This window comes from Armigeres subalbatus, chromosome 3 (genome assembly GCF_024139115.2).
Source record: "Armigeres subalbatus isolate Guangzhou_Male chromosome 3, GZ_Asu_2, whole genome shotgun sequence".
NCBI classification, from domain to species: domain Eukaryota; kingdom Metazoa; phylum Arthropoda; class Insecta; order Diptera; family Culicidae; genus Armigeres; species Armigeres subalbatus.
Window position 1 is genome coordinate 217,875,697 of NC_085141.1, and position 26,743 is coordinate 217,902,439.

Genomic DNA, 26,743 nt, shown 5'->3' on the forward strand with positions numbered 1-26,743 from the left:
CATTGCAGCTAAAAACCTAGAAGAGGCCGTTTCACACTTAAACGAAGATTTGCATTCTCTAAGTAGATGGTTGAAATATAAACAGTTGATATTGAACATAAGTAAAACTAAGTTCATGATAATTTCGCGGAGCCGAATAAGTGAAAATGTCTCTGTTATGATGGATGATGAGGCAATTGATCGCGTACGGGAGATTAAATATCTTGGCGTGATTATTGATTTTTTGTTATATGCCTTGCAGTGGCTGTTAGTGAAGAAACGCATTGTTTATTTGACTATGGTGTTCATTTTTAAAGTAATAAATGGTTTGCTGCCTCGATATTTGTGTGATCGAATTGAAAGAGGAAGTGACATACATAGGGGCCCTCCTTAGCCGTGCGGTAAGATGCGCGACTACAAAGCAAGACCATGCTGAGGGTGGCTGGGTTCGATTCCCGGTGCCGGTCTAGACAATTTTCGGATTGGAAATTGTCTCGACTTCCCTGGGCATAAAAGTATCATCGTGTTAGCCTCATGATATACGAATGCAGAAATGGTAACTTGGCTTAGAAACCTCGCAGTTAATAACTGTGGAAGTGCTTAATGAACACTAAGCTGCGAGGCGGCAATGTCCCAGTGGGGATGTAATGCCAATGAAGAGAGAGAGAGAGAAGTGACATACATAGATATAATACGAGAAACGCGGTTGATGTAAGAACACCTTTCTTTTTGCATGGTGCTTCACAAAATTCATTGCTCTACAAGGGTGTAAACGACACTAGCACAGTTCAAGAGACAATGTATTTCACACGTCAAAGCTGCATTTTAGACAGCTACTCGACAATTTTTTAGCATTAACTAATTTAAGTTTTGACGAAGTTTTACCCAGTATCCGTTGGGTGTGTTTGTGTGTTTTATTTTAATTTTATTTATTGTTTTTGGGGCATTAACGACTACAACGATCGCCTCGATGATGATGATGGATTTTTTACTTTCTTGACGTAGGTAATTATTAATTTAACTTTTCTTTGTGTAGTCTACAAGAGTTTGAGCCTCGCGCGCGGAATACAGGTATAAATTATTTCAAATTTAATTTTCGTGTGCCACATTTTGATCTGTTTGAATGATTAGGAGTGAATGACTTTTGTATGGTTACTGCTGAAAGAGTTTTGAATGTTCGATATAGCTATCTAGTAGATTGTTTCGCGGTTAAACTGAAACTTTTGATATCGACGGAGCGGTATCACAAGTGTTGGTGCCTGTGTTGTCGAGAATCATGAATACTATAGATACATATGAGTTGTTGAGCGAAAATTGACTTGAAACGCGATTCCTGGTGAAACTTTTGAAATCTGTGCGAGAGGTATCACAAGTTTTGCATTTTCATAGAGCTGTATGTATCACTACTGATGCTTTAGCAAGATTGTGGTTTTGGAAAGATCAGTTTTTTAAATTTATATTTTTTGCTGTATAGTGATGAAAAATATTTAAATTTATATCTGTGATAAGAAATCGGATCGTTTTTCTTTTTGGAAATCCGATTAAATGTATATCAATTAATTATCTTAAAGATAACTCGTCTAGCTCAAACCCTTGTAGGGGTATGTGGCAGGACCATCATCATCATCATCTGCTGAAATAATGTTTAAATATTTTCTGATTAATTTCTCTAGGACATACTTTTATATGATATTGTTTAATCAAATTAGAGACAGTACATTTTTCAAATAGTGGATTTTACATTATACCACCATGTGGGTTTCGAAAACAATTCTGTTATGGGTATTCTGGTTGTGTGAATATGCTTTTTATTTAGGAGAATCGGTTGTACTTTCTCAAACTTTCATAACTATTGGATAAGAAACAAATATTTTTTGTTTTAAGTTAGTTTTATGGTTATGGAGTGGTTATTTCGTAAGCACCATCATTCTGGTCCCAGCAGAGACAAACCGGCTTTTGCCAGAAAGTCTCTACCGTGGGGGACCGAAATCCGTACAGCAATCAAAGTCCGTCCACCTCATGAAATATCAATAAACTGAAGAGGTTTCAAGGTAAATAATTTATAAATAATCTATCTTTTCCTATTCCTTTGCTTGTCATTAAGAATTTTGGCCATTGAAATGGAAGTTGGCTTCAAAAGCGGACTTTTAGGTGTCATTTGTTCGCGTGTTGACCATGGTAGTACCAAAAGTGTCTGTGTTTAAATTGGAATTTGATATAAGTTAGCTCAGCAGAATATAAGTCAAAGAGATCTCTTCCCAAGGTGCGTATTAAATTGTTTACAATGGTAATCTAGTCAACTGGTGTGCCTTAATTGAAATATTTCTCCAAAAAATAGCTGTACGGATTTGATCCGGTCACAGTGGACGATTCAGGAGGTGCTAATTTAGTTCATTATTTTATCATGTTTTTATGGTTTTTAATGCGTAAAAGTGGAACACTACAAAAAATATGGTATAATAAAGACATAATAATAATTCTTGTCTGGACTACATATTATTTTTATTCACATTTATGTGGTTGAATTTAATTAGTTGAAAAAATAACAGAAGGTTGATGCGATATTCTGTTGGGTATGCAAACAGCCGAGATAAGTCCTCTTTCTATTTGGTTGCATCTGCACTGCACCGTTCCCTTATAAATTACCCTTATTTTATTAAATATGTTATATATCTACACTTATAGCGTGAAAATGCTATTTTACTTTATATAAATACTAATAAAAAAGGAAATTAGTCAAGCTTTCACTAAATATTAAGTTCAATCTCTGCTGACTACTACTAGGATAAGATCGTTCAGCGTACGTTGTGTATAGGGTGCCGATGGATTAAAAAACGAGCAAATGCTTTCAATTTGTGTAACATTAACTGATTCAAAAAATTTCATTTCCATCAGCATCCATTGCATACATTGCGCAATATATTTTCCTTTCTGTAGCTCAGCAAACACCTCATATTGGTAGTTTATTCTACTATATTGAGTATTAACAACATTAGCCGCACCTGCTATTAGAATAATTTTATGTAAATTGGCTTTATTTTGAAACATAAAAAGGCCAGAAGTGAGACAAATGAACTAATAGAGTTTTCCATTAAATACAAGTTCCAGCGATGGCCATGATGGCGATGAGAAGGTGCGGCTCATTACAGACAGTGTGATCCCAGCGTGACCCTACCCAGAAGCCCTACGATGGCTTGAAGTCAATTTAGTGGAAAACAATCAGATTTTGTGATTTTTGTAACAATGAAAATCAGGATGGAAAAAACTCGATTTAAAAGTATGCGGGTGAAATGAACATAGTGTGGGTAAAACGGACATGTTAAGAAATTAATCTTGAAACAGTGAATTTAGTTGATGGAAAACATGGAAATTCAAATTTCCTAATGAATGCTTGGTGTTCTGGGAAGTAAACAATACAAAATTTAAAAATAAAATTTCATGAAAAAAAATGTATGTACTTCATATGGTCCATATTACTCACACCAGAACGTGTCCGTTTTTACCTTTTTTTTTTTTTTTTTTTAACTAATTTTATTTGCTAATTATCTAATACATGCATTCATCTCTTAGACTAGGTGTTCCGTGTTTTCTTAACACTATCATCCTTATTTGCTATGTTACGCTTTTAGTTATTATTAATACATTTCAATTGCCTCTGGCAGTTAGAATTTTTCCTCTGGTTGAATTGAACCATGTAGGAATTACAATGTTTTCAACTTAAACTAAACTTAACCTATTTTATACTAAAGGTACAAGGAGTTAATCGTTGCAATAGAAGATTGCAACGATTTTTGTCTAAAATTGGAAATTATTTTGTTGGACATTTGTTGCAATGTCTCAATATTAGAAATTCTATGAAGTACATTGGTACTATACCACGGAGGCAACTTCAGAATCATTTTCAAAATTTTATTTTGAATCCTCTGGAGTGCCTTCTTTCTGGTATTGCAGCAACTAGCCCATATTGGCACAGCATACAACATGGCAGGTCTAAAAATTTGTTTGTAAATCAAAAGTTTGTTCTTAAGACAAAGTTTTGATTTTCTGTTTATAAGTGGATATAGGCACTTAATATATTTGATACATTTGGCTTGAAGGCCTTCAATGTGATTTTTAAAAGTTAATTTTTGATCTAGCAGAAGTCCTAAATATTTAGCTTCGCTAGACCAATTAATTGGGACCCCATTCATAGTGACAATATGTCTGCTAGAAGGTTTCAAATAAGAAGCTCTTGGCTTATGTGGGAAAATTATAAGCTGAGTTTTGGAAGCATTCGGGGAAATTTTCCATTTTTGCAAGTAAGTGGAGAAAATATCCAAACTTTTTTGCAATCTACTACAAATGACACGAAGGCTTCGCCCTTTGGCTGAAAGGCCCGTGTCATCTGCAAACAAAGATTTTTGACACCCTGGTGGTAAATCAGGTAAGTCAGAAGTAAAAATGTTATACAATATGGGCCCCAGTATGCTGCCTTGGGGACACCAGCCCTTACAGGTAATCTATCAGATTTAGTATTCTGATAGTTTACCTGCAGTGAGCGATCTGATAAATAATTTTGGATCAGTTTAATGATGTACAGAGGAAAATTAAAATTCATCAATTTTACAATCAAACCTTCATGCCAAACACTGTCAAATGCTTTCTCTATATCAAGAAGAGCAACTCCAGTCGAATATCCTTCAGATTTGTTGAGCCGAATTAAGTTCGTAACTCTTAATAACTGATGAGTGGTTGAATGCCCATGGCGAAAACCAAATTGCTCATCAGCAAAAATAGAATTGTCATTAATATGAACCATCATTCTATTTAAAATAATCTTTTCAAACAGTTTGCTTATTGAAGAAAGCAAACTGATTAAGGATAACTAGAAGCCTCAGCTGGATTTTTGTCCGGCTTCAAAATTGGAACAACTTTGGCGTTTTTCCATTTATCTGGAAAGTATGCCAATTGAAAACATTTGTTAAATAAATTAACCAAAAAGGATAAAGAGCTCTCAGGAAGTTTTTTGATAAGTATGTAGAAAACACCATCATCACCCGGGGCTTTCATATTTTTAAATTTTCTAGTAATAGATCTCACTTCATCCAAATTAGTTCCCAACGAAGGGTCAAAAACATTCTCTTGATTGAGAATGTCTTCGAAGCTCCGTGTAACCTGATCCTCAATTGGACTAGTGAGACCTAGACTAAAATTATGGGCACTCTCGAACTGCTGAGCAAGTTTTTGAGCCTTTTCGCCATTTGTTAATAAAATTTTATTTCCCTCTTTAAGCGCTGGAATTGGCTTTTGAGGTTTTTAAGAATTTTGTTAATTCCAAAAGGGTTTTGAACTGGGATCCAACTTCGAGACATTATTCTCAAAGTTGGTATTTCTCAGAATAGCGAAACGTTTTTTAATTTCATTTTGCAAATCTCGCCAAATAACTTTCAACGCGGGATCGCGAGTTCTTTGGTATTGCCTTCTTCTCACATTTTTAAGACGGATCAGTAGCTGAAGATCGTCGTCAATAATAATGGAGTTGAATTTAACTTCACATTTCGGAATTGCAATGCCTCTGGCTTCGACAATTAAATTTGTCAAAGATACGAGAGCATTATCAATATCACTTTTGGTATCGAGAGGAATATCAACATCAAAATTCCTATCGATATACGTTTTATATAGATCCCAATCAGCTCTATGATAATTAAAAGTAGAGCTGATTGGATTATAAATGGCTTCTTGTGAGATTTCAAATGTCACAGGAAGGTGATCAGAGTCAAAGTCAGCATGAGTTACCAATTGGCCACACAGCTGACTTGAATCCGTTAAAACTAAATCAATTGTAGAAGGATTTCGACTGGAAGAAAAACAAGTTGGTCCATTGGGATATTGAATAGTATAATATCCCGCAGAACAATCTTCAAATAAAATTTTACCATTGGAATTGCTTTGAGCATTATTCCATGAACGGTGTTTGGCATTGAAGTCACCAATTACGAAGAATTTTGATTTGTTGCGAGTCAGAATTTGAAGATCAGCTTTCAACAAATTCTTTTGCTGCCCATTGCATTGAAAAGGCAAGTAGGCTGCAATGAAGGAAAATTGTCCAAAATTTGTTTCAACAGTAACTCCCAAGGTTTCTCCCTTTGGTTTCAAACGAAAAAAATAATTTATGTTTGATACGTCTATTAATGACAATGGCGACCCCACCACAGGCGCTGTCAAGACGATCATTTCTGTAGATAAAATAGTTTGGATCTCTTTTAATGGAGAGTCCTGGTTTTAAATACGTTTCAGTTATAATGGCAATATGCACATTATGAACTGAAAGGAAGTTGAATAATTCATCTTCCTTACCCTTTAGAGAGCGGGCATTCCAATTTAGAACTTTCACACAATTATTTGGATCCATTGAAACGGAGTCCGATAACAATTTTTGTGTGTACTTTATACCAACCTGAACAGCTTCAGGAATGGTATTTGCTTTGAACATTGCATCAATCATGTGATGCAATTGTTCAGTTAAAAATCAAAATCGAACCAGTCATGCTACCTGAATCGGCAACATGACCGTTATTTTCCGTTGGGACATGGGTATAAACCTCATTTTGAGAAGAGAAATTTTGTCTACCAGCAGCGATGTTTGCATACGTAGGTACATTGGAAAAATTGGAATTTACTGAAGTGCTTGCTACCCGTTGACGAGCGGCAAAATTTGTTTGTGAATTGTGGTGGGTATGAATTGCTCGACCGGTAACCGGTTTCGAAATTTGAGCGTTTGAAAAATTTCTACCCGTCGAATCTGGGATCCGATTGGAATTTCCCGTCATCAATTTTGCACGGGAATTCATCAATTTTTTGCGTGAAGGGCATTCCCAGAAATTGGATTTATGATTGCCCCCACAATTTGCGCACTTAAATTTATTGGAATCTTCTCTCACAGGACATGCGTCCTTGGCGTGAGAGGTTCCACCACAAATCATGCATTTAGCATCCATGTGACAATGTTTGGTTCCATGACCCCACTTTTGGCACTTACGGCACTGGGTAGGGTTTTGGAAATTTCCCCAGGCCTGCGGAAATGTTCCCATGTAACACGGACATGAGACATAATACAGGCCTTTTCCAAACTTTTCATATTATTTAGTTCACTTTTGTTAAAATGAACTAAATAAAATTCTTGAGAAATGCCCCTCTGGGAAGTACCAGAATGGGATTTCTTTTTCATTTTAATTACTTGGACTGGTGAAAATCCAAGTAATTGAGAAATTTCAATTTTAATCTCATCCAGTGATTTGTCATCACTGGGGAGACCTTTCAAGACGACTTTGAACAATCGCTCAGTTTTGTCGTCGTATGTGAAGAATTTATGGCGCTTCTCAGTTAAATAGTGAAGAAGACGTTTGCGATCGTCAAAGGATCCCGGCAAAACGCGGCAGTCACCCTTCCTAGCAATCTGAAATGAAACCTTGATCCCCTGAAGGTTACTCAAAATCTCATTCCGGAAGCCAGAAAACTCGGCAACAGATACCACAATTGGCGGAATCCTTTGCTTTTTCGCATGAATCGAATCACCTGGGCTAGAGGTAGATTCGATTTGCTCAATTTCATCATTAATCAAATCGAACTGATTGCTCAGTTCGATTGGAGAAGAATTATTTCCGATATTAGAGTTAGAAGGAATATCTGAATTCTCCAGCTTCCTTCTATTTTTTCCGCGCTTGGGCAGGACGGTCTTGAAACCTTGTTTCTTTGAAGGAAGTGGAGAATTCAGAGACTCCCCTTCCTCTTGTTTTTGTTAATACTCATTGCTGAGCGTGGAGACGTGACCTTCTAAGAGGTTTTTTCCCAGAACGGTGTCCCTGCAGGATTACCACCGCTTGTCGGAATTTTACTTCCGCAAACGGGTCCAACGTAAAACGAAGGCACGGGTCCTTGCAAAGATCGTAACGGGATCAGTGGGTACAAATAGCGCTAAGAAGCACCGTTGAAATTAAAATAGCTTCGGGTAGTATTAAAAACTTCCTTCCGCAAAGAGAGAAAGAACCGCACAGCACGAAAGCACGATGCGGTCTGTGTCCGTCCGGAACCAATATCAAAAGTAGTTTTCGATTTGCTCTCATCGATAGCAGGAATAGTTTTCGATTTGATGTCACAGTAAGATTTTTTTCTATACGTTTTGTTATTTTAACCTTAACGTTTAACGACCAAAAAGATATCAAATTAAGTAATCATAATCGGCGATTTCACAACATCAAAACAAGTTATCGATTTGCTCGGATATTGACTTATATTCAAACCTATAAAAATATTAATGCTCCAGATTTTGACAACACGGCACGTCAAATGCTGGGTGAAGCGTACCATTTGGTACTTCGCGTACCTGAAGGAATAAAATAGACCCCATCTCGCGGTCCTTAGCCTCTTACCCAGCAACTCCTATCCCTACCTCCCCGTGGTGCTGGCCGGGATACGAGCAACCTTAGGGAAGATCGGGCAACTAACCCCGGTGGGAACTATGGTCGTATGCTCCTCTCTGGAGGTGCAAATCTTACTGAGCGTCTGTTCTCCATGTCAGGATCGGCTCACAACAGCATCTGTTCTCCATGTTAGGGGCGGCTGATCATCGTCCGAGTGCCAGCGAGGGACTCTAAGTGAAACTGTGCACCATGGTCCACCGGGAATAAGGAGGAATGGTCCTCTGGAAATTTAGGGAGTTTGGTGTCAGGCCCTGCAAACCAGCCTTTAAAAAACCATAAGCAACGGACAATCAACAAGAAAGTACGGACCGGAACCATCGGCGAAGACCACTGCGACGAAAAGGGACTAGCGATTGGAAACTCGGTTCGTGTAACTGCAAATCTCTCAACTTCATCGGGAGCACACGCATACTCGCCGATGTGCTCAAAGATCGTGGATTCGGCATCGTAGTGCTGCAGGAGGTTTGTTGGAAGGGATCAATGGTGCGAACGTTTAGAGGTAATCATACCATCTACCAGAGCTGCGGCAACACACACGAGCTGGGAACAGCTTTCATAGTGATGGGCGACATGCAAAGGCGCGTGATCGGGTGGTGGCCGATCAACGAGAGAATGTGCAGGTTGAGGATCAAAGGCCGGTTCATCGACTTCAGCATAATCAACGCCACACTCCGGAAGCACTGATGATGATAAGGACGCATTCTACACGCAGCTGGAACGTGAGTACGACAGCTGCCTAAGCCACGGCGTCAAAATCATCATAGGAGATTTGAACGCTCAGGTTGGCCAAGAGGAGGAGTTTAGACCGACTATTGGGAAGTTCAGCGCTCACCGGCTGACGAACGAAAACGGCCTACTGCTAATTGATTTCGCTGCCTCCAAGAATATGGCCATTCGCAGCACCTACTTTCAACACAGCCTCCCGTATCGGTACACCTGGAGATCACCACTGCAGACAGAATCACAAATCGACCACGTTCTGATTGATGGACGGCACTTCTCCGACATTATCGACGTCAGGACATATCGTGGCGCTAGCATCGACTCTGACCACTATCTGGTGATGGTTAAACTGCGCCCAAAACTATCTGTCATCAACAATGTTCGGTCCGACGACCGGTACGACCTAGACTGAAGCAACCTGATGTCGCCACTGCATACGCGCAGCATCTCGAGGCAACGTTGCCGGAAGAGGGTGAGCTCGATGGGGCCCCTCTTGTGGACTGCTGGAATACAGTCAAAGCGATGCAGCGGAGAACAACGTCGGGTATATGGGACGAAGTCGACGGAACGATTGGTTCGACGAAGAGTGCAGACAGATTCTGGAGAAGGACGCAGCGCAGGCGGTCGCGCTGCAGCAAGGTAGAACGTGGAACATTATAGACGGAAGCGGAGACAGCAGACCCGCCTTTTTCAGGAGAAGAAACGCCGCCTGGAAGAAGCGGAGTGCGAGGAGATGGAACAGCTGTGCCGTTCTCAATAAAGCAGCTGGTAAGGTTGATATCTGGGCTGAGCTCATCAAGATGGGCCCGGAAAAGCTAGCCACTTGCCTGCACAAACTGATAGTCAGAATCTGGGAAACTGAACCGCTATCGGAGGAGTGGAAGGAAGTGGTTATATGCCCCATCTACAAGAAAGACGACAAGCTGGAGTGTGAGAGCTTTTGAGCGATCACCATCCTTAATGCCGCCTACAAAGTGATATCCCAGATCATCTTCCGTCGTCTGTCACCATTAGTGAATGAGTTCGTGGGAAGTTATCAAGCCGGCTTCGTTAGCGGCCGTTCGACAACGGACCAGATCTTAACTGTACGGCAAATCCTTCAAAAATGCCGTGAATACCAGGTCCCAACGCACCACCTGTTCATTGATTTCAAGGCGGCATACGACAGTATAGACCGCGTAGAGCTATGGAAAATTATGGACGAGAACAGCTTCCCTGGGAAGCTTACCAGACTGATCAAAGTAACGGTGGATGGTGTGCAAAACTGTGTGAAGATTTCGGGCGAACACTCCAGTTCGTTCGAATCGCGCCGGGGACTAAGACAAGGTGATGGACTTTCGTGCCTGTTGTTCAACATTGCGCTAGAAGGTGTCATGCGGAGAGCCGGGTGTAACAGCCGGGGTACGATTTTCAACAGATCCAGTCAATTTATTTGCTTCGCGGATGACATGGACATTGTCGGCCGAACATTTGCAAAGGTGGCAGAACTGTACACCCGCCTGAAACGTGAAGCAATAAAAGTTGGACTGGTGGTGAATGCGTCAAAGACAAAGTACATGCTTGTGGGCGGAGTCGAGCGCGACAGGGCCCGCCTGGGAAGCAGTGTTACGAAAGACGGGGATACCTTCGAGGTGGTCGAGGAATTCGTCTACCTCGGATCCTTGCTAACGGCTGATAACAATGTTAGTCGTGAAATACGAAGGCGCATCATCTGTGGAAGTCAGGCGTACTACTGGCTTCAAAAGAAACTACGGTCAAAAAAGATTCGCCACAGCACCAAATGTGTCATGTACAAGACGCTAATAAGACCGGTTGTCCTCTACGGACATGAAACATGGACAATGCTCGAGGAGGACTTGCAAGCACTCGGAGTTTTCGAGAGACGGGTGCTTAGGACCATCTTTGGCGGTGTGCAAGAAGACGGTGTGTGGTGGCAAAGAATGAATCACGAGCTCGCTCAGCTCTACGGCGAACCCAGTATCCAGAAGGTAGCTAAAGCCGGAAGGGTACGATGGGCAGGACATGTTGCAAGAATTCCGGACAGCAACCCTGCAAAGATGGTGATCGTTTCCGATCCAGCAGGTACGAGACGGCGTGGAGCGCAGCGAGCGAGATGGGCAGACCAGGTGCAAAACGACTTGGCGAGCGTGGGGCGTATTCGAGGATGGAGAGATGCGGTCTCGAACCTTGTATTGTGGCGTCAAATTGTTTATTCAGTGTTATCTATTTATATGTAGACTAAATAAATGAAATGAAATGGATTTTGACAACATTTTTAACTTGACCCTCAAATACATTTGCGAACCATTTTTTAAACATCTTCGTGGATTTTCAATCAGTGCTTGCGGTTGAGTTTCTTCTCATCTCGTGGAAATCTGCCAAAATAGTCCATATTTGGAAGCCTGGGAAGTAACCAACATCTCCTAAAAGTTCCGCCATGGCGTTAAGCCTGCTCTCAAAGCTTCTTGAAACTACTTACTCGCTTTTGGCGAAGAAAACAACATTTTAATTGAAGAGCAGTTTGCTTTCCGCCGTGGTTGCACCTACTGACTCGAGTCACCAACATCTTCAAAAAATAAAATCTGTCTCTAAAACATCTGACATGGCATCACTCGATGTAGAGAAAGCTTTCTACAACGTCGAGCATGATGGCCTGGTATACAAGCTCGAATACAATCTTCAAAGCTACTTGGTAAAAGTCATCCAAAGTTATCTGTCCGAGAGATCATTCCAGGTCTCACTCGGCGGAGCACTATCCGATGCGCACCACATCACCGCTGGCGTCATCCAGGGCCTTTGCGGTTCAATCTGTTCATCGATATGCGAGTACTCCCAGGGGGCGGCGCACTATCTCTGTTTCCAGATAACACCTCTATCATCTACAAAGGTAGAGTGAATAGAGCGCTCACATAGAAGCTTCAAGAAGGTCTTAATGCCTTGACAGAATACTTTACCATCTGGAAGATATGTATTAATGCTGCGAAACCCCACGTCATCCTCTCCTCTCACTCCAAATCCCCTAGACCTCTTCCGGCTGATTATCTTGGCATCAAAAACTCCAAAAGGTTAAGAATAAGTTTCTGCAAATGATTCTGAATACCCCATCAAGGACACGAACATCAGGGGTTCACCATCTACCCGAAATTAAGACCCTCAAGGATCGTTTCGTATCAACCGGTATAAAATTAAAGATCGCCAGATTTCATATCTTTAGATCATTTGTGATCTTGTTGCTTGTTGTTATCAAATTTATTACTTAGATGTAGTCAGGTAGGTTAGAAAATTAACAAATTACTCTTTGTCTACCAGTATCATTAGCAGGCCAGAATGTTAAAATGAAGATACGTAAAATATAATCAAAATAAATATGAATGCAGAGTCTGACAATTCGAAATGTAAAAACAGATGCAAAACGTAAAAATAGGAAAAACTGATTTTTTACTACTTACTACTACTCACTGAGATTCTCGTACGAAATATTATTTTTATGGGAGTCTAGGCAATTGCTGACGCACAATATCTTGCTGGAATTACACTGTCTGTCATTCGATATAAAGTGCGCTGAAGGCCTGACTGTTAGTATTGGGAAAATTTCCCTAAATAACTGGGGTCTTGACAAAAGGCGTAAATATTTTGTATGGTATTTATACATTTAAATATGGTAAAGATGTATTTAATATTTTTGTAAGTACGTGTGTGTTATTTAAAATCAAGTAAGCCCATGTCAAGTGAAGCGCCAGAAACTAGAATCAACCAATTTGAGTATAGAAAAGAGTAAGCAATCTCTTGCGAAGCAAAAAGCCTCAAGCTGCTTCACACATTCGTCGGTAAAATTAGCGTGGGCGTAATTTCATTCCATCGCTCACCTTGCATAGATATAGAAATTTATATTATTCTTATTAGACGTACAACAATGTAATGAATTATCGAAACAAATAAAGCAGTACAGGCTATCGCCATGGTAGATAATGATAATATCCTGATATCACAGTGCAAAACACACAAACATGCCGGTGCGGAAAGCTTTCAACATACCTGCTTGAACTGCCGCATGCCGCCGTTAATTCGCAGGGAATCCGCCGCAATGCCAGCGATGCCGTCGCCAGGTTCGCGTAGCTGCCGCAACGAGGAGCTAGGGTGGGCACAGACATGCGCACACTGGCTCCCACAGCAGATATGCGAGCTTGCTTCCGGCTGCGAGCTTTGGCGTATGATTCGTGACCCGGATGTGGGCGACGATGTGATCAGCACCGGCGGAATAGTCGAGTGCTGAACCGTCAGTCGACTGTGGAGCGCACTGCGGACGCTTTCCTTCGAAGCAGAGCGAGTCAGTTGCAGCGAAGACACCGGCGTAGTGGAGGCACGTCTATCACAGTTGCGGCAGGCACGACATCTGTTGTAGGGCACCAGCTGATAGCCGGCACCACCTGTTGCTGTCCCCCGACCATCGCACGAAGTGGAAACGGCGATTGCCGGCGTCTCGAGACGGCAGTGCATTTCGATGTCGGGAACGGAGCGTGCGTTCTGTTGGTCTTCCTCTGTCTGGCCGCTCTCCTCCGAACCGCCCAATCCCGTCGCCGAAAGTTGGGGGCTCGCTAGATATGTCGATGTTCTGTCTTGCCGTATGAGAATTGGCTTGTTGCTATTACTGCTGTTATTTCCGCCGGCGGCAGCAGCGATGGCACCGGGGTTGGCCGTCATCGTTAGAGGGCTAGTTGCGCTAGTGGTCGACTGTTGATTTGTTGGTCCATTGAAAGAGCTATGTGATGCCATCCTAGACTTGCTAATGGTTGATATGATACTTGATCCCGTAGTTGTCGTTGTGCTGCTGCTGTTATTTGAGGACATTAGCAGTAACGAAGCGGTTTCGTCGGAACTGCCGTAACCGGAGTTGGTTGCTGGATCGGCGTCATTTTGGAGGGACATTTCTCCTACGCTGGCGCTGAATGTTTCCAACCGGAAATTCACACGTTCCGCTTTTCACTGCTCGCTGCCGTCCACAGAGCGCTGATTGTTTTATTTATCTGTGAGGGCAAAAAAAGGAGAGAAAAAAGAAGGGGATTCAGTGAGGTTGATTTATCTGCAAGCCAATTAGGGTGGGAAAACGGCAGCATGAAGCTGGAGAGGATTAACATTGGATGGAGTGTGAGTCAATCGCGTTTTAAAATGAATAAATTCTTCGCTACTGGAGGTTCTCCCTGTTTATAGTGATGAATGTTCAGATTCCAATTAAAAATGTGAGGATGTTTACTGCCGGTGCGAGAATTATTCAATATTTATTCCCGACAATATTCGTTTAAATTTAGATTGGTTTGATTATTAAACATAAAGTTGAAAAAAATAGGCTGCGATAACAAACACGTCGCATTTAATTAAATTAATTTGTTCAATAAGGATTTTACCGTGTTTTGTGCTTTGATGGACCAGTGAATAAGATTAACATTAAAAGCTTTCACTATAGCAACAAAAAGACATATCATTGACCACTTTATTTCATAAAATAACTTTGAGACAGGCCGTAGTTGGTCACAGGTCAATAGGCCACAGTAATGTATAATCGTATCCATTATCAATTATCTAAAAGCAAAACATACAATATTCAAGGAAGATAGGAGAATTTCATTTTCTGCCAACATTAGTAATCCTTTATATAACCATGTATGTAAATAATACGTTATGTTTCTGACTGGATTCAAATATTACGATCTGAGCAAGTTGGTCTAGGCTACGAAACCGGATGCCAATTCCATGGAAATCGAACCTTCAGTTTGTTGGTTTGGTTGTGACCGAGTGTCACATTGTTTGGAATGGAAGTTTTTCTTCAGATAGATAAATGATACAAAAATTATGGCAATAAAATAGTTCATTTGTTATTTTATATTTCAGAATAACATGAAATACAGTTCAATCGAGGTTGATTGCCTAATTTCCGGATATCTACCACCCTGCATGGAATTACAATATTTGGAAAGTTTGTGTGATGCATGTGGAAGATATAATTTGGGACATGCATTGGAGCCTATCTCTATCCTTCGGAGGGAATTGAAGGATAGTGATAATGGTAGTGGGGCCGGTGAATACTCTTATGACCAGGTAAGGCGAGAAAACATCCCACCTCGAAATTCTCTAAATCGGACCGGAACTCGAACCCAAACACCTTAGTTTGTCGTGCGTTTTATTTCTACGTTTTACCACTGAGCTACGGAAGGGCACTCCACTTCGGTATTAATTCGAAAATAATATTCATAAATCAATAAAAGAAGCAGATGACCATTCTACAACAACCATTCCACATCCGTAGAGAAATACCCCATACCAGAACTCGAATCAGCCACACGCTACCGCCAACATGTGACAGCGTTTAGAACAACTTTTCAAACAAAATTTAGTGTCCCTTGTGTTTCGTTTGCATATTACCCAGCTCGTAGAGTTTCCGGCTCGGGGGCTCATAAAAGTTCATCGGAGAGTAATAAATAATCCAAAAGTCCCATTATTGTTACCTGATCAGACTCGAAACAGCGTAGCGCCCAATGTATGTGTGCTGTATCAGAAAAGGTTGTATCACAAAGTTTTCGGTGGATATGGGAAACTTTCCCACACGGAACGTCGAACGTGTCAAGCATCCGAGCTATTTTTAAGGCGAATGGAACGATGCGTGTTTTGAGTCATGAACCCGGGTGAATAACTTGTATTTTGTATGCAAACGTCTCAAAGGTCAAAGGATTTTTTCCTGTTTTTGAGTCCTACTGGAAACGATATCCATCGACTAAATATCGATAAAAAGTTGCAGGTTACATTTAATGAATGCTATACTTCGCTTTATAATTGTATGTCACTTTCCATATATGGTAATTTCCTTCCAGTAAATTTGCTGTCGCTGCTGATGTAAATGATATGAAATGATTAAATACCGAGGGAATACGAAACCATAAGTGTAAAAATTATACATTTGTATGCTTCCTCACTCTACTGCTGAAAAATGTGTCATCGTGAATTGAGGCACACATGGGTAGGACCACAAATGTGATTGAGCCTTTAAGTTGTACGCTGACCATGCCGCGTAGGATTAAACACTGCATAGGTTAGTTGTGCAAACAGGCATGTTATGAATGGGGAAGAGTCATTTGTCCGAAACTCATTCGGCCGAAAGCCACTAGACCGGAAGTTGTTTGGCCGAATATACCGAACAGAGCCATTTGGGAAAGGGTCGTTTGGCCGAAAGAGTCACTTGGCCAAAAGAGTCATTTGACCGAAAGGATTATTTGACCTATAGGGTTGTTTGCCACTAGGTCGAAAGTTGTTTGGTCAAATATACCATTTGGCCGAAAGAGTCGTTTGGCCGAAAGGGTCATTTAGCCGAAAAGGTCATTTGGCCGAAAGGGTCATTTGGTCGAAAGGGTCATTAGGCCGAAAGGGTCGTTTAGCCGAAAGGATCATTTGGCCGAAAAGGGTCGTTTGGCCAAAAGGGTCGTTTGGCCGAAAGGGTCGTTTGACCGAAAGAGTCATTTGACCGAAAGAGTCATTTGACCGAAAGGGTCATTTGGCCGAAAGGGTCATTTGGCCTAAAGGGTCGTTTGGCCGAAAGAGTCATTTGGCCGAAAGAGCCATTTGGCCGAAAGGCTCATTAGGCCTGTAGAATCCAAAATCTAAAGTAGTATCGTAGTTCGTGGAAGCACAAACTGCTAGAAAACGATAGTGTGTTGATTCTCTCACTCTCAACTCTTCCTTCTTATCAGCTCTTCGCAGCATTCGATCGGAAAGCCGATCGATATCAATCTTTGTCACTATCATTCCATTTGATTATTTTAATTATATTATATTATTTGATTATATAAATTACCTGCTGTAGAATTAGAGAGTCAGTCGCAAATAAAAATTCGAACGCATCGTATTGTAATATCGTCGCGTATATTCAGTAGAGCAATAAATCTCGTCGTCTATCGTTTCCAACAACCCAATCCAAATTCGAAATTGCTACATAAAGTATGGTCTTTCGAGCCGGATTGTGTGCTGTTGGAAATTGTGTTCGCGATTTTGTCTGCGTCGGTTCGGATTGGATAACTGCAATTAAGTGATAAGAACTGTGATAAGAACTAAATCTCATGCATATGCGAACTGTGAATAGTGAACGTATCTCGAACAATTCGTTCCTCGTACAGTGTAGTTTTTTCAAAACCATAGTTGTTGGTGCTAACGGTCGCTGGCGATGAAACCATCGGAGCCATCTCTTGATTGTGAAGCTGGTCTATTGCTGCATTGTTTTCGATCACCTTTGTCGGTGGCGTTCTAAAGCATCGAATTCAACAGCAGTGAGGAAACGTGGCTTGGGCATTACCGCGTGGGTTGGCTTGGGTACATCATCGACGACTGTAAATACTACATGCTGCATGTGATCCGATCGCGAGGAAATAACCACTTTTGAAAGATTTTCCATATCGCTGAAGTTTTCGAAAATTTTGCATGATCTGATTGGTTACAAATCACGGAATTTTGGTATTTTGGGTGGAACTTGGCAAAAACCTGCATACACACATCGTCTCCGATTGTTTTAGTGGGTGGGGTTTCCCCGAGTTTAAAAATGTTGGCAAAGAGAGATCGTTTCTGTCGGGATTCTTTGCAGAATCTGGCCAATCTGGCTGACGACTACCAATATGAAAGGGACAGTGTCATGCTCGAGGAGTGGAAAGATCGTCTCGAGGAGATTTTTGATGATTATAAAGATACTAGGTTGCAACTAGAGGTTTCAGATGAATTCCAAAATGATCTTAAGGTGATTATAGAATGAAGCCCGTGGTGAATTTCAAATTCACCACACGTTTATCTACAAACATTTCCAAAAGCCCAAATCTGGCGTAATAGTTTTCATACAGGGCCGAATCTCAAATTATGATTGTTCAGCATAACTAAGCAAACGATCTACCATTATTTCAGCCCCATACGCGTTATGGTTCTTTCATCTCGTGCTCTTGAAAAAAATATTGGAAAAGCACTTGGTTTACAAAATGGCCGATTTCTGGATTCATTCTATAATCACCTTAAGTAAAAGCTGGAGGCAGACGCACTACAACAATCGCAAAAGAGGGCTTCAGATGAACCTCAATCAATTGAGCAAGCAATAGAGAGGAAAAAACCTCATTCGAGTCCACTTATTCGATACTTAAGGGATTCATTCTGTCAAAAATTCAACTTGAGGGTAACGCATCCAGAGGAGTCACACCTATTCCGGCGCACCAAATTCGGGTTAAGCTGCCGGAGTGGCCTTCTTTTCGAGACTCGTTCCAATAACTGATTGCCGCAAATATCCATCTTAGCGACGTGGACAAATTTTCTTAACTTCTTTCGTTCCTCTCGAAGGAGGCGAAGCGCGTAGTTAAGGTGATAGAAGTGACCTCCGATAATTATGCTGGTGCGTGGGAACTGTGAGGGTGAGATATATTAGAAGTCGGGCAATCCACTTTTAGAGTGCATTGATGACAGATATGCAAATATCGCATAACGGTTTGGTTGCCAACACTAACTAGTAAATAGCAGGCCATGACTTTGCCTCTTTCCTCGTGGGACAACGAACGGAGTCGCAGCCACGATAAGACAGCACACGCGTGATAGCTCGTTCGGTAGAACTAGGTCGCACAGGAACTACTTGAGAAGCGCTTTGAAAATAAATACCTGATCGTAAAGTCATACGTTGAAGCGCTTTTCACGACCGATCCTGTCAAAAAAGAGTATCACGAGGCTTTGAATAGCTTGATCGATACGTTCGAGCGCAATTTGAAAATACTGGAGAAGACGGGAGAACGAACAGCCAACTGGAGTACTTTGTTGGTGTTTATGCTGAGTTTGGATCCTGCAACTCTCCGCCATTGACAACGACACGTCCAAAGATCGATCGAATGATTCTCCTCGCTTTTTTTGTCTTTATTAGCGAGACTTTCAACCGTACTTGACTCGACGAGACACTGAAGACGGCCTTACTGTTGAGGTCGAAATATGTATCTGTCAAGATACAGTTAAGTGGTGGAATTCAATGGGATTGTACAAACTCGTCTTATGATAAGCAAATCAAGCTGTTGATATTTGCCGATCGAGATGGCCGTCAGACGTCGTATTAGCAGATCCCACATTCGATCAACCTGGCACAATTGATCTGATTCTCGGCGTTGACATTTTCTATGACCTTCTACGAGATGGTCAAATTAGGCATGGAAGCGGAGATCCTGTGTTGCAGAATACTGCCTTAGGATGGGTAGTATCCGGGAAGGTTCAAGCAAAGGTACCTTCTGCCTCGGTATCAAATTTTGCACATGTTGCACCTAGCCTAACGATTGAAGATCAACTAGCACGGTTCTGGGAAAATGAATCGTGTCGCATGTTTAGCACTCACTCCGTAGAAGAAGCGGAATGTGAGAAGTTTTTTTGAAAAAAAAAAACAGTCGAAAGGGATCCGTCTGGTTGTTTCATCGTCACTCTACTTTCCATGCTTGGGAGCCACTCACTTTCCATGCTTGGGAGTTCTAAAGATATTGCAGATCGTCGTTTCTATTCGCTTGAGCGTCGGTTGAACGCTACTCTTGCACTAAAGTAAGCATACACTGCTTTCATACACGAGTATGTACATATGCAATCATATCGGATGTGGAAACCCATACACTTCCATCGTATTATATGCCTCATCACTACATCGTCAGACCTGATAGTATCACCACGAGATTACGTGTGGTTTTCGATGCGTCATGCTCAAGCGACAGCGGTGTCTCACTGAACGACACGCTTCTGGTTGGTCCTGTCATCCAAGATGATTTGCTGTCTATCGTTCTGAGATTACGGATGCCGCAGTTTGCAATCATCGTCGACATCGTCGACAAATCAGGTTGAGAAAGTTTGATGTAATGAATACAACGGATTCGATGGAGAGATTCCCCAACCCAACCGCTTCAAACGTTTTAATTTACAACGGTTACATACTTATCTTCGGCTCCGTACCTCGCGACTAAATGTCTTCAGAAATTATATGGATCCAATAGTCATCCAGAGGCAGCAATGGTTGTTGGGCGTGACTTTTATATTTATGACATACTTACTGGAACAGATAGTATCGAAGAAGGTCAGGAGCTCTGTCAACAGCTAATCGACCTGATTAATTCCGCTGGTCTACCCCTGCGGAAATGGGCATCGAACAGCGCGGCTGTTTTAGCAGTCATTCCACCACACCTGAGAGATGAGCTGCTGCTCCCATAAAGCGTTAGAATTACATACATTAGGATACTATTTCGGATGAGTTGCAGTTTAATGTTCCAAATTACAACGCACAACTGCCAGTGACCAAGCAGATAGTACTTTCGGATATCGCCCGCCTGTTTGATCCAATGGGTCTAGCTGGGCCAGTGCTGGTACAAGCAAAGTTGTTTCTCCATAATCTATGGCGTGTTGGCTGTGATTGGAAGGAACCGCTAAAATAAAATCGTCAACAGTGTCTGGAATTTCGGGACAGCTTTCAGCACTTGGCGGCCCTCAGAATCCCTAGATGGGTCGTTGCAACTACCGGAGTCGTGAACAAACAAAGAACTAACGGTATCGCTTCCTATACAAATACAAGCACCGTGCAGTACCACCGGAAACTTCTACACGCCGGACCGCAGCTTCTGGTAGCTCTCGTACGGGAACGGTTTTGGCCGCTTCGTATACGGTGCTAACCCAAGGTCTTAAAGCAGCTAAAGGGAGAACTACAGGTAGAACGTGTTTCACCCACCTTCCATTTCGCTCATACTGGAGTGGATTATTGTGGTCCATTTTCATATCGCCCAACCCGCCATGCTACTGCCATCAAGTGCTATGTCGATTTGACCACCTAGGTGCTAAGCGAGAGCTAAAAGAGCTAGCTCGCTTGTTTCGGTCGCAACAGCACCAGGACCAACCCTAGTAGCACAGTTTAGTTCGATTTGGTTGCAGCAACTCCAATGTGACATGATTTGGTCGCATATCAGTCACAGTGACTGATGTGTAACAAGTGTGCTACTCGGGAAATTTCTCGCTGGTTCGGAAGACGGAATAACTTTTAAATTCATACCTCCCAGGTCCCCGAATTTCGGAGGACTCTGGGAAGCCGCAGTAAAGTCGATGAAGAGTAAATTACGCAGAACTATGGGCAATGTGATCTTTCACCAGGACGAATTTCAGACTGTTTTAGCACAAGTCGAAAGCTGCCTGAACGTTGCCTCGTTCGTTGACACAGCAAACATCCGATCCAAATGATCTGGAGGTGCTCACACCGACCATTTTTTGGTGCATATGTGCGATGAGCGAACGAAAGACGGCGAAAATCTGTGTGTTGCCTAATCAACTCGATGATGGCGGCGCCGTCGACCAACCCGAAGGAAACTGAAATCCTTCAACTTATCGCAGTCCTCTACTGCGCACCACTGGAGGGTCGAAAGACCTCCCGTCCATGTATGTCGTTTTGTTGTATTTTAAAAACTAATGGAATGTTTTGTCTCCCTGCGTCTGCGATGGCATCGTTTGCATCAACCCGCCCAACGAGAGGTTCTAGTTAGTGGCTTCTCGACGGTCTGCATCTGACCCAATGCATTCACGGTGTGTCCGATAGACTTGTGAATTTGCCAGGTAAAATGCATAGACCTGGGGAAGCTTGCTCAGCAACTGCCTAGTATCGATATCGAAATCAAAATCAACCTAGAAGGAAGCTTCGCTCGCCTAACCACAAATCGAAGGATGTCTCTCGAAGGAAGTATCGCTCGTTACATCGTTGCCCGAAGGATGCCGTCGCTTGGTAACTCGATTCTCCATTCCGCACAAGTACGCTCAGTACTTCGCTGCCAACGTTCATCGTCCGGAAACGGACCCGTGAAGGCCGGTTGCATCCGCCCCACTTAAGTGTTTACTATTTTCTCCTTTTACTGTTTGAAAAAGCCGTCTATGTTTAATTACAAACTTACCGTCTAGGAGACGGACGAGATAACAGAAACCCTGTCATCATCCAGGTTACCGTGAGCTGCAGCAAGCTGGAAGATCGACCAAAGCAGCGGAGAAGTCACATGGCTTCGACCCATTCAGTCCCAAGGTGTCGCCGAAGTAGCACGTGGTGGCGTGAACAAACACACGATCCTGATACGAATATAACCGAACGAAAACAAATCCTGTCGTCGAAGCCGATCGACGCAGAAGCAAAACCCAACGAAGTGATCAAATTACGTGCTGTAGAATTAGAGAGTCAGTCGAAAATAGAAATTCAAACGCATCGTACTGTAATATCGTCGCGTATATTTAGTAGAGCAATTGCTACAATGCCGAAAGGGTAATTTGGCCGAATAGGACATTTGGCCGAATAGGTCATTTGGCTGAATAGATCATTTGAAAAGTGAGAAATTGGGAGTAAGAAGAGAGACGTTTCAATTCTCATTCTTCATTTCTCACTGTAAACAAAAGTGAGATGCGCGAAGTGAGTAGTGAGACGTCTTACTACTCACTTCGCGCATCTCACTTTCTACAGCGAGAAGTGATAAATGAAGAGTGAGAAATAGGACGTCTCACTTCTCACACATCATTTCTCACTTCTCACTGTCAAAAGTGAGTTGTGCGAAGTGGATAGTGAGACGTCTCACTACTCACTTCGCGCTTCTCACTTTTTACAGCGAGAAGTGATAAATGGGGAGTGAGAAGTGAGGCGTCTCAAATGACCCTTTCGGCCAAACGACCCTTTCGGCCAAATGACTTTCGGTCAGATGGGTTTCGGCCTAATGGGTTGTTTGACCTAATGACATTCGGCCAAATGGCTTTCGGACGAATGGGTTTCGGCAAAACGACCCTTCCCCGTTATGAATAACTAGAAATGTGTTGTTGGTTGTTGTGATAGACACAAAAGAATCTGTTTCATGGCATTCATTTTCCGTTCCTTAATTCCTTTATTCTTTTATTCCTTATTTCCCTAATTCCCTAATTTCTTAATTCCTTGATTCCTTATTTCCATAATTCCTTAATTCTTTAATTCCTTAATCTCTTATTCCTTAATTCCTTAAGTCCTTAATTCCTTAATTCTTAATTCCTTAATTCCTTAATTCCTTACTTCGTTAATTCCTTACTTCGTTAATTCGTTAATTCCTTAATTCCTTAATCCCTTAATCCCTTAATTCCTTAATTCCTTAATTTCTTAATTCCTTAATTCCTTAATTCCTTAATTCCTCAATTCCTTAATTCCTTAATTCCTTGATCCTTATGATCCTATGATCCTTAATTCTTTAATTCCTTAATTTCTTAATTCCTGAATTCCTTAATTCCTGAATTCCTTAATTCCTTAATTCCTGAATTCCTTAATTCCTTAATTTCTTAATTCCTTAATTCCTTAATTCCTTAATTCCTTAATTCCTTAATTTCTTAATTCCTTAATTCCTCAATTCCTTAATTCCTTAATTCCTTAATTCCTTAATTCCTTAATTCCTTAATTCCTTAATTCCTTAATTCCTTAATTCCTTAATTCCTTAATTCCTTAATTCCTTAATTCCTTAATTCTTTAATTCCTTAATTCCTTAATTCCTTAATTCCTTAATTCCTTAATTCCTTAATTCCTCAATTCCTTAATTCCTTAATTCCTTGATCCTTATGATCCTATGATCCTTAATTCTTTAATTCCTTAATTTCTTAATTCCTGAATTCCTTAATTCCTGAATTCCTTAATTCCTTAATTCCTTAATTCCTAAATTTCTCAATTTCTTAATTTCTTAATTCCTCAATATCTTAGTTCCTTAAGTTCTTAGTTTCTTAATTCCTTAATTCCTCAATTCCTTAATTCCTTAATTCCTTAATTCCTTAATTCCTTAATTCCTTAATTCCTTAATTCCTTAATTCCTTAATTCCTTAATTCCTTAATTCCTTAATTCCTTAATTCCTTAATTCCTTAATTCTTTAATTCCTTAATTCCTTAATTCCTTAATTCCTTAATTCCTTAATTCCTTAATTCCTTAATTCCTTAATTCCTTAATTCCTAATTCCTTAATTCCTTAATTCCTTAATTCCTTAATTCCTTAATTCCTTAATTCCTTAATTCCTTAATTCCTTAATTCCTTAATTCCTTAATTCCTTAATTCCTTAATTCCTTAATTCCTTAATTCCTTAATTCCTTAATTCCTTAATTCCTTAATTCCTTAATTGCTTAATTCCTTAATTCCTTAATTCCCTAATTCCTGAATTCCTTAATTCCCTAATTCCTTAATTCCTTTTCCACCATTTTGAGCTTGAGCTTGAGCTTGATTGACTGCTCGTAGTTGCTACTCTATTATGACCAGATCAGCTGTTCTTGCACAGGGAACCAACAGATGTTTGCTTGGGACTAGCACACATCTTCAATATACAAGGACTGGTGATCTCATTTGTTAGGTCATACTGGCGCCTGCCACGTCAGATTGCAAGTCAATGTAGGAAAGAGGGAGGAAATGATGATGCAATCACTCGCCCACTGCAAGCCGAATATACCTCTGCACTTGCCACGAGTTCATGCGGAATTTGTTGGAATTTTTGGGTTAGGTTCGAGATGGAGAGGTCCGTCTTGGTTAACGTGCTGCCAATGTGATAGATAGGAGAAAGCAACTGATGGAATTTCTAATTGGATGTAGGAAACGAGTTCTCCAGTACAATTACAATTCTAGCAGATTACTGTTAGAATACTCAAGTTGAAGGTATAGGAATAGTAATGGGAACGGTTTGGAAGTCCATTTCCAGTTCTAGCGATTGCTAGAACATGAGAAATATAGAGAAAGATACAAAGTAGGAGAATGGAACGGACCTGGGATTGAACCCACGACCTCCTGCGTATGAGGCAGAAGCAGTAGCCATATGACTACCAATCCCGTTCATCTTAATTCCTTTTCCACCATTTTCCACAAAAACAAAATAGATTAGCAATTTTAAAAGCAAAAATTGCAATTATTAAAAAAGAATTTTTCATAAAAAAATCAAAATGTGCCACGGAAAAAAAGTACAAAATTTCCATAAATAAATCAATATTACATGTAGCAAAATACAATGTGGAAAATTTTGTAATTTTGTATTTTTTCCGTGGAACATTTTGATTTCTTCATGGAAAATTCTTCTTTTATAATTGCAATTTTTGCTTTCAAAAGTGATAATTTATTTTTGTTCTGTGGAAAATTCTTAATTATTTATGGAAATCTCGCATTATTTATAAAAAAAATATTTATTGCTCATAACCTGTTTTCTTTATTGGCTATAAAGAATATAGATAATAGTTTTCTTGGGACTAAGAAGCTTTTTACACTGTACATGGTTCGGAGTTTCTTCGATTCAAGATCAATAACGATGCGGGCCACGTCTTCACAGTCAATTGCGATAAGGGGAGGAAAATTAGTTCGACACACATTGCTACAAGAAACCGAAGAATCCTCTGCAGCTCCATGAGTGCACTGTAAAGGAAAAGTATGTTAATTGGGAACGAAATCTATTGGAAATCGTCTTGGTAAGCGACTATTTTTTTTCTGAACGACGAAATATTCATGATGATACAAAGATGAAAACGCAATATTTGTCTAACGTATTTCACTGATTCAGTATTTTAACCATTTTGCGACGACTAAAACACGCACTGTACTTGCTTGCTTGATGGCTACTGCAAACTTTGAAAAATCGCGCTTGGCACGGAGGACGTTTAGCTGATAATTAGCATTTCGACGTTTTTCTCCTTAAATTGGGATCATTCTTGTTATTTACTGGATCAATCAGTCTTGTAGATTAAATCATGCTTCTCAAGACCGTTATGAAACCCGAGGTGGAATTTGGGACTGTTTACTACATCTAGTGAACAAATGCCCCAAGCAACCAAAAGTTCACATTTTACTTAAATTTGTTCCTGACCGAACCAATTAGTTCACTCTTGGTTCACATCGAGTTCCTAGCACCTTGACAGAACTTCAAAGTTCACTTTTGCGCTCCAGCCATATAAAAAATTACTTAATATGCAAGCTGATTAAGCCAAAACATCCCATCTTATCCGTACTTTTGGTTGCTTGGGGTTAGATCAGGTTTGCACTTCATGAGAGATGCAAACTTTCCTTTCCTGTCAGCATACGACAAAAATTACCACCGGAATTGATTATTATAGCTAGGTCAGTCTACTCTGCACGCACAATCTGTAAACAATTGTTTATCTAGTCTTGTTAGTACACTAACTGCAACACAAAAAGAAACTATGATGTGTTAACTGGAGCAAAAATTCAAAAACATCCTTCCTACTAAATGGTCATGGCATCAGTTTCATTCACCGTTTATTTACACATTTACACAGCTTTTTGCAATTTACTTTCTTCTCCGAAGGATGTTCTCCCTGATATTATTTGCAGCATCTTATCCCAAAATTGATAAACATCCCCCTTCACTAGTCGCATGCTTCATTATCGTCTAGGTTCATATTACCGAAGTATCTCTCCTGGTGATTTTATTAATTACCCTCGATATCGATCTATGGTAGATAGCGAACCATTATCAAACGCTCGAGAGGGAGTGGCAGCAGCAGCAGCAGCAGCAACAGCAACAGCACCAACAACCACCCACATTCGTTG

The 26,743-nt window shown here is 40.8% G+C and overlaps 1 protein-coding gene across 1 annotated transcript in view; it reads right to left on the reverse strand.

Moving 5' to 3' along the window:
* LOC134225516 (small conductance calcium-activated potassium channel protein-like) overlaps positions 1-26,743 on the reverse strand; it is a 352,066-nt gene that overhangs the window by 35,792 nt on the left and 289,531 nt on the right. Inside the window, exon 2 of the mRNA XM_062705684.1 lies at positions 13,200-14,188. Coding sequence (XP_062561668.1) covers positions 13,200-14,090 — 891 coding nt within the window. The 5' untranslated portion in view covers positions 14,091-14,188. The remainder of the gene's footprint in view (positions 1-13,199; positions 14,189-26,743) is intronic.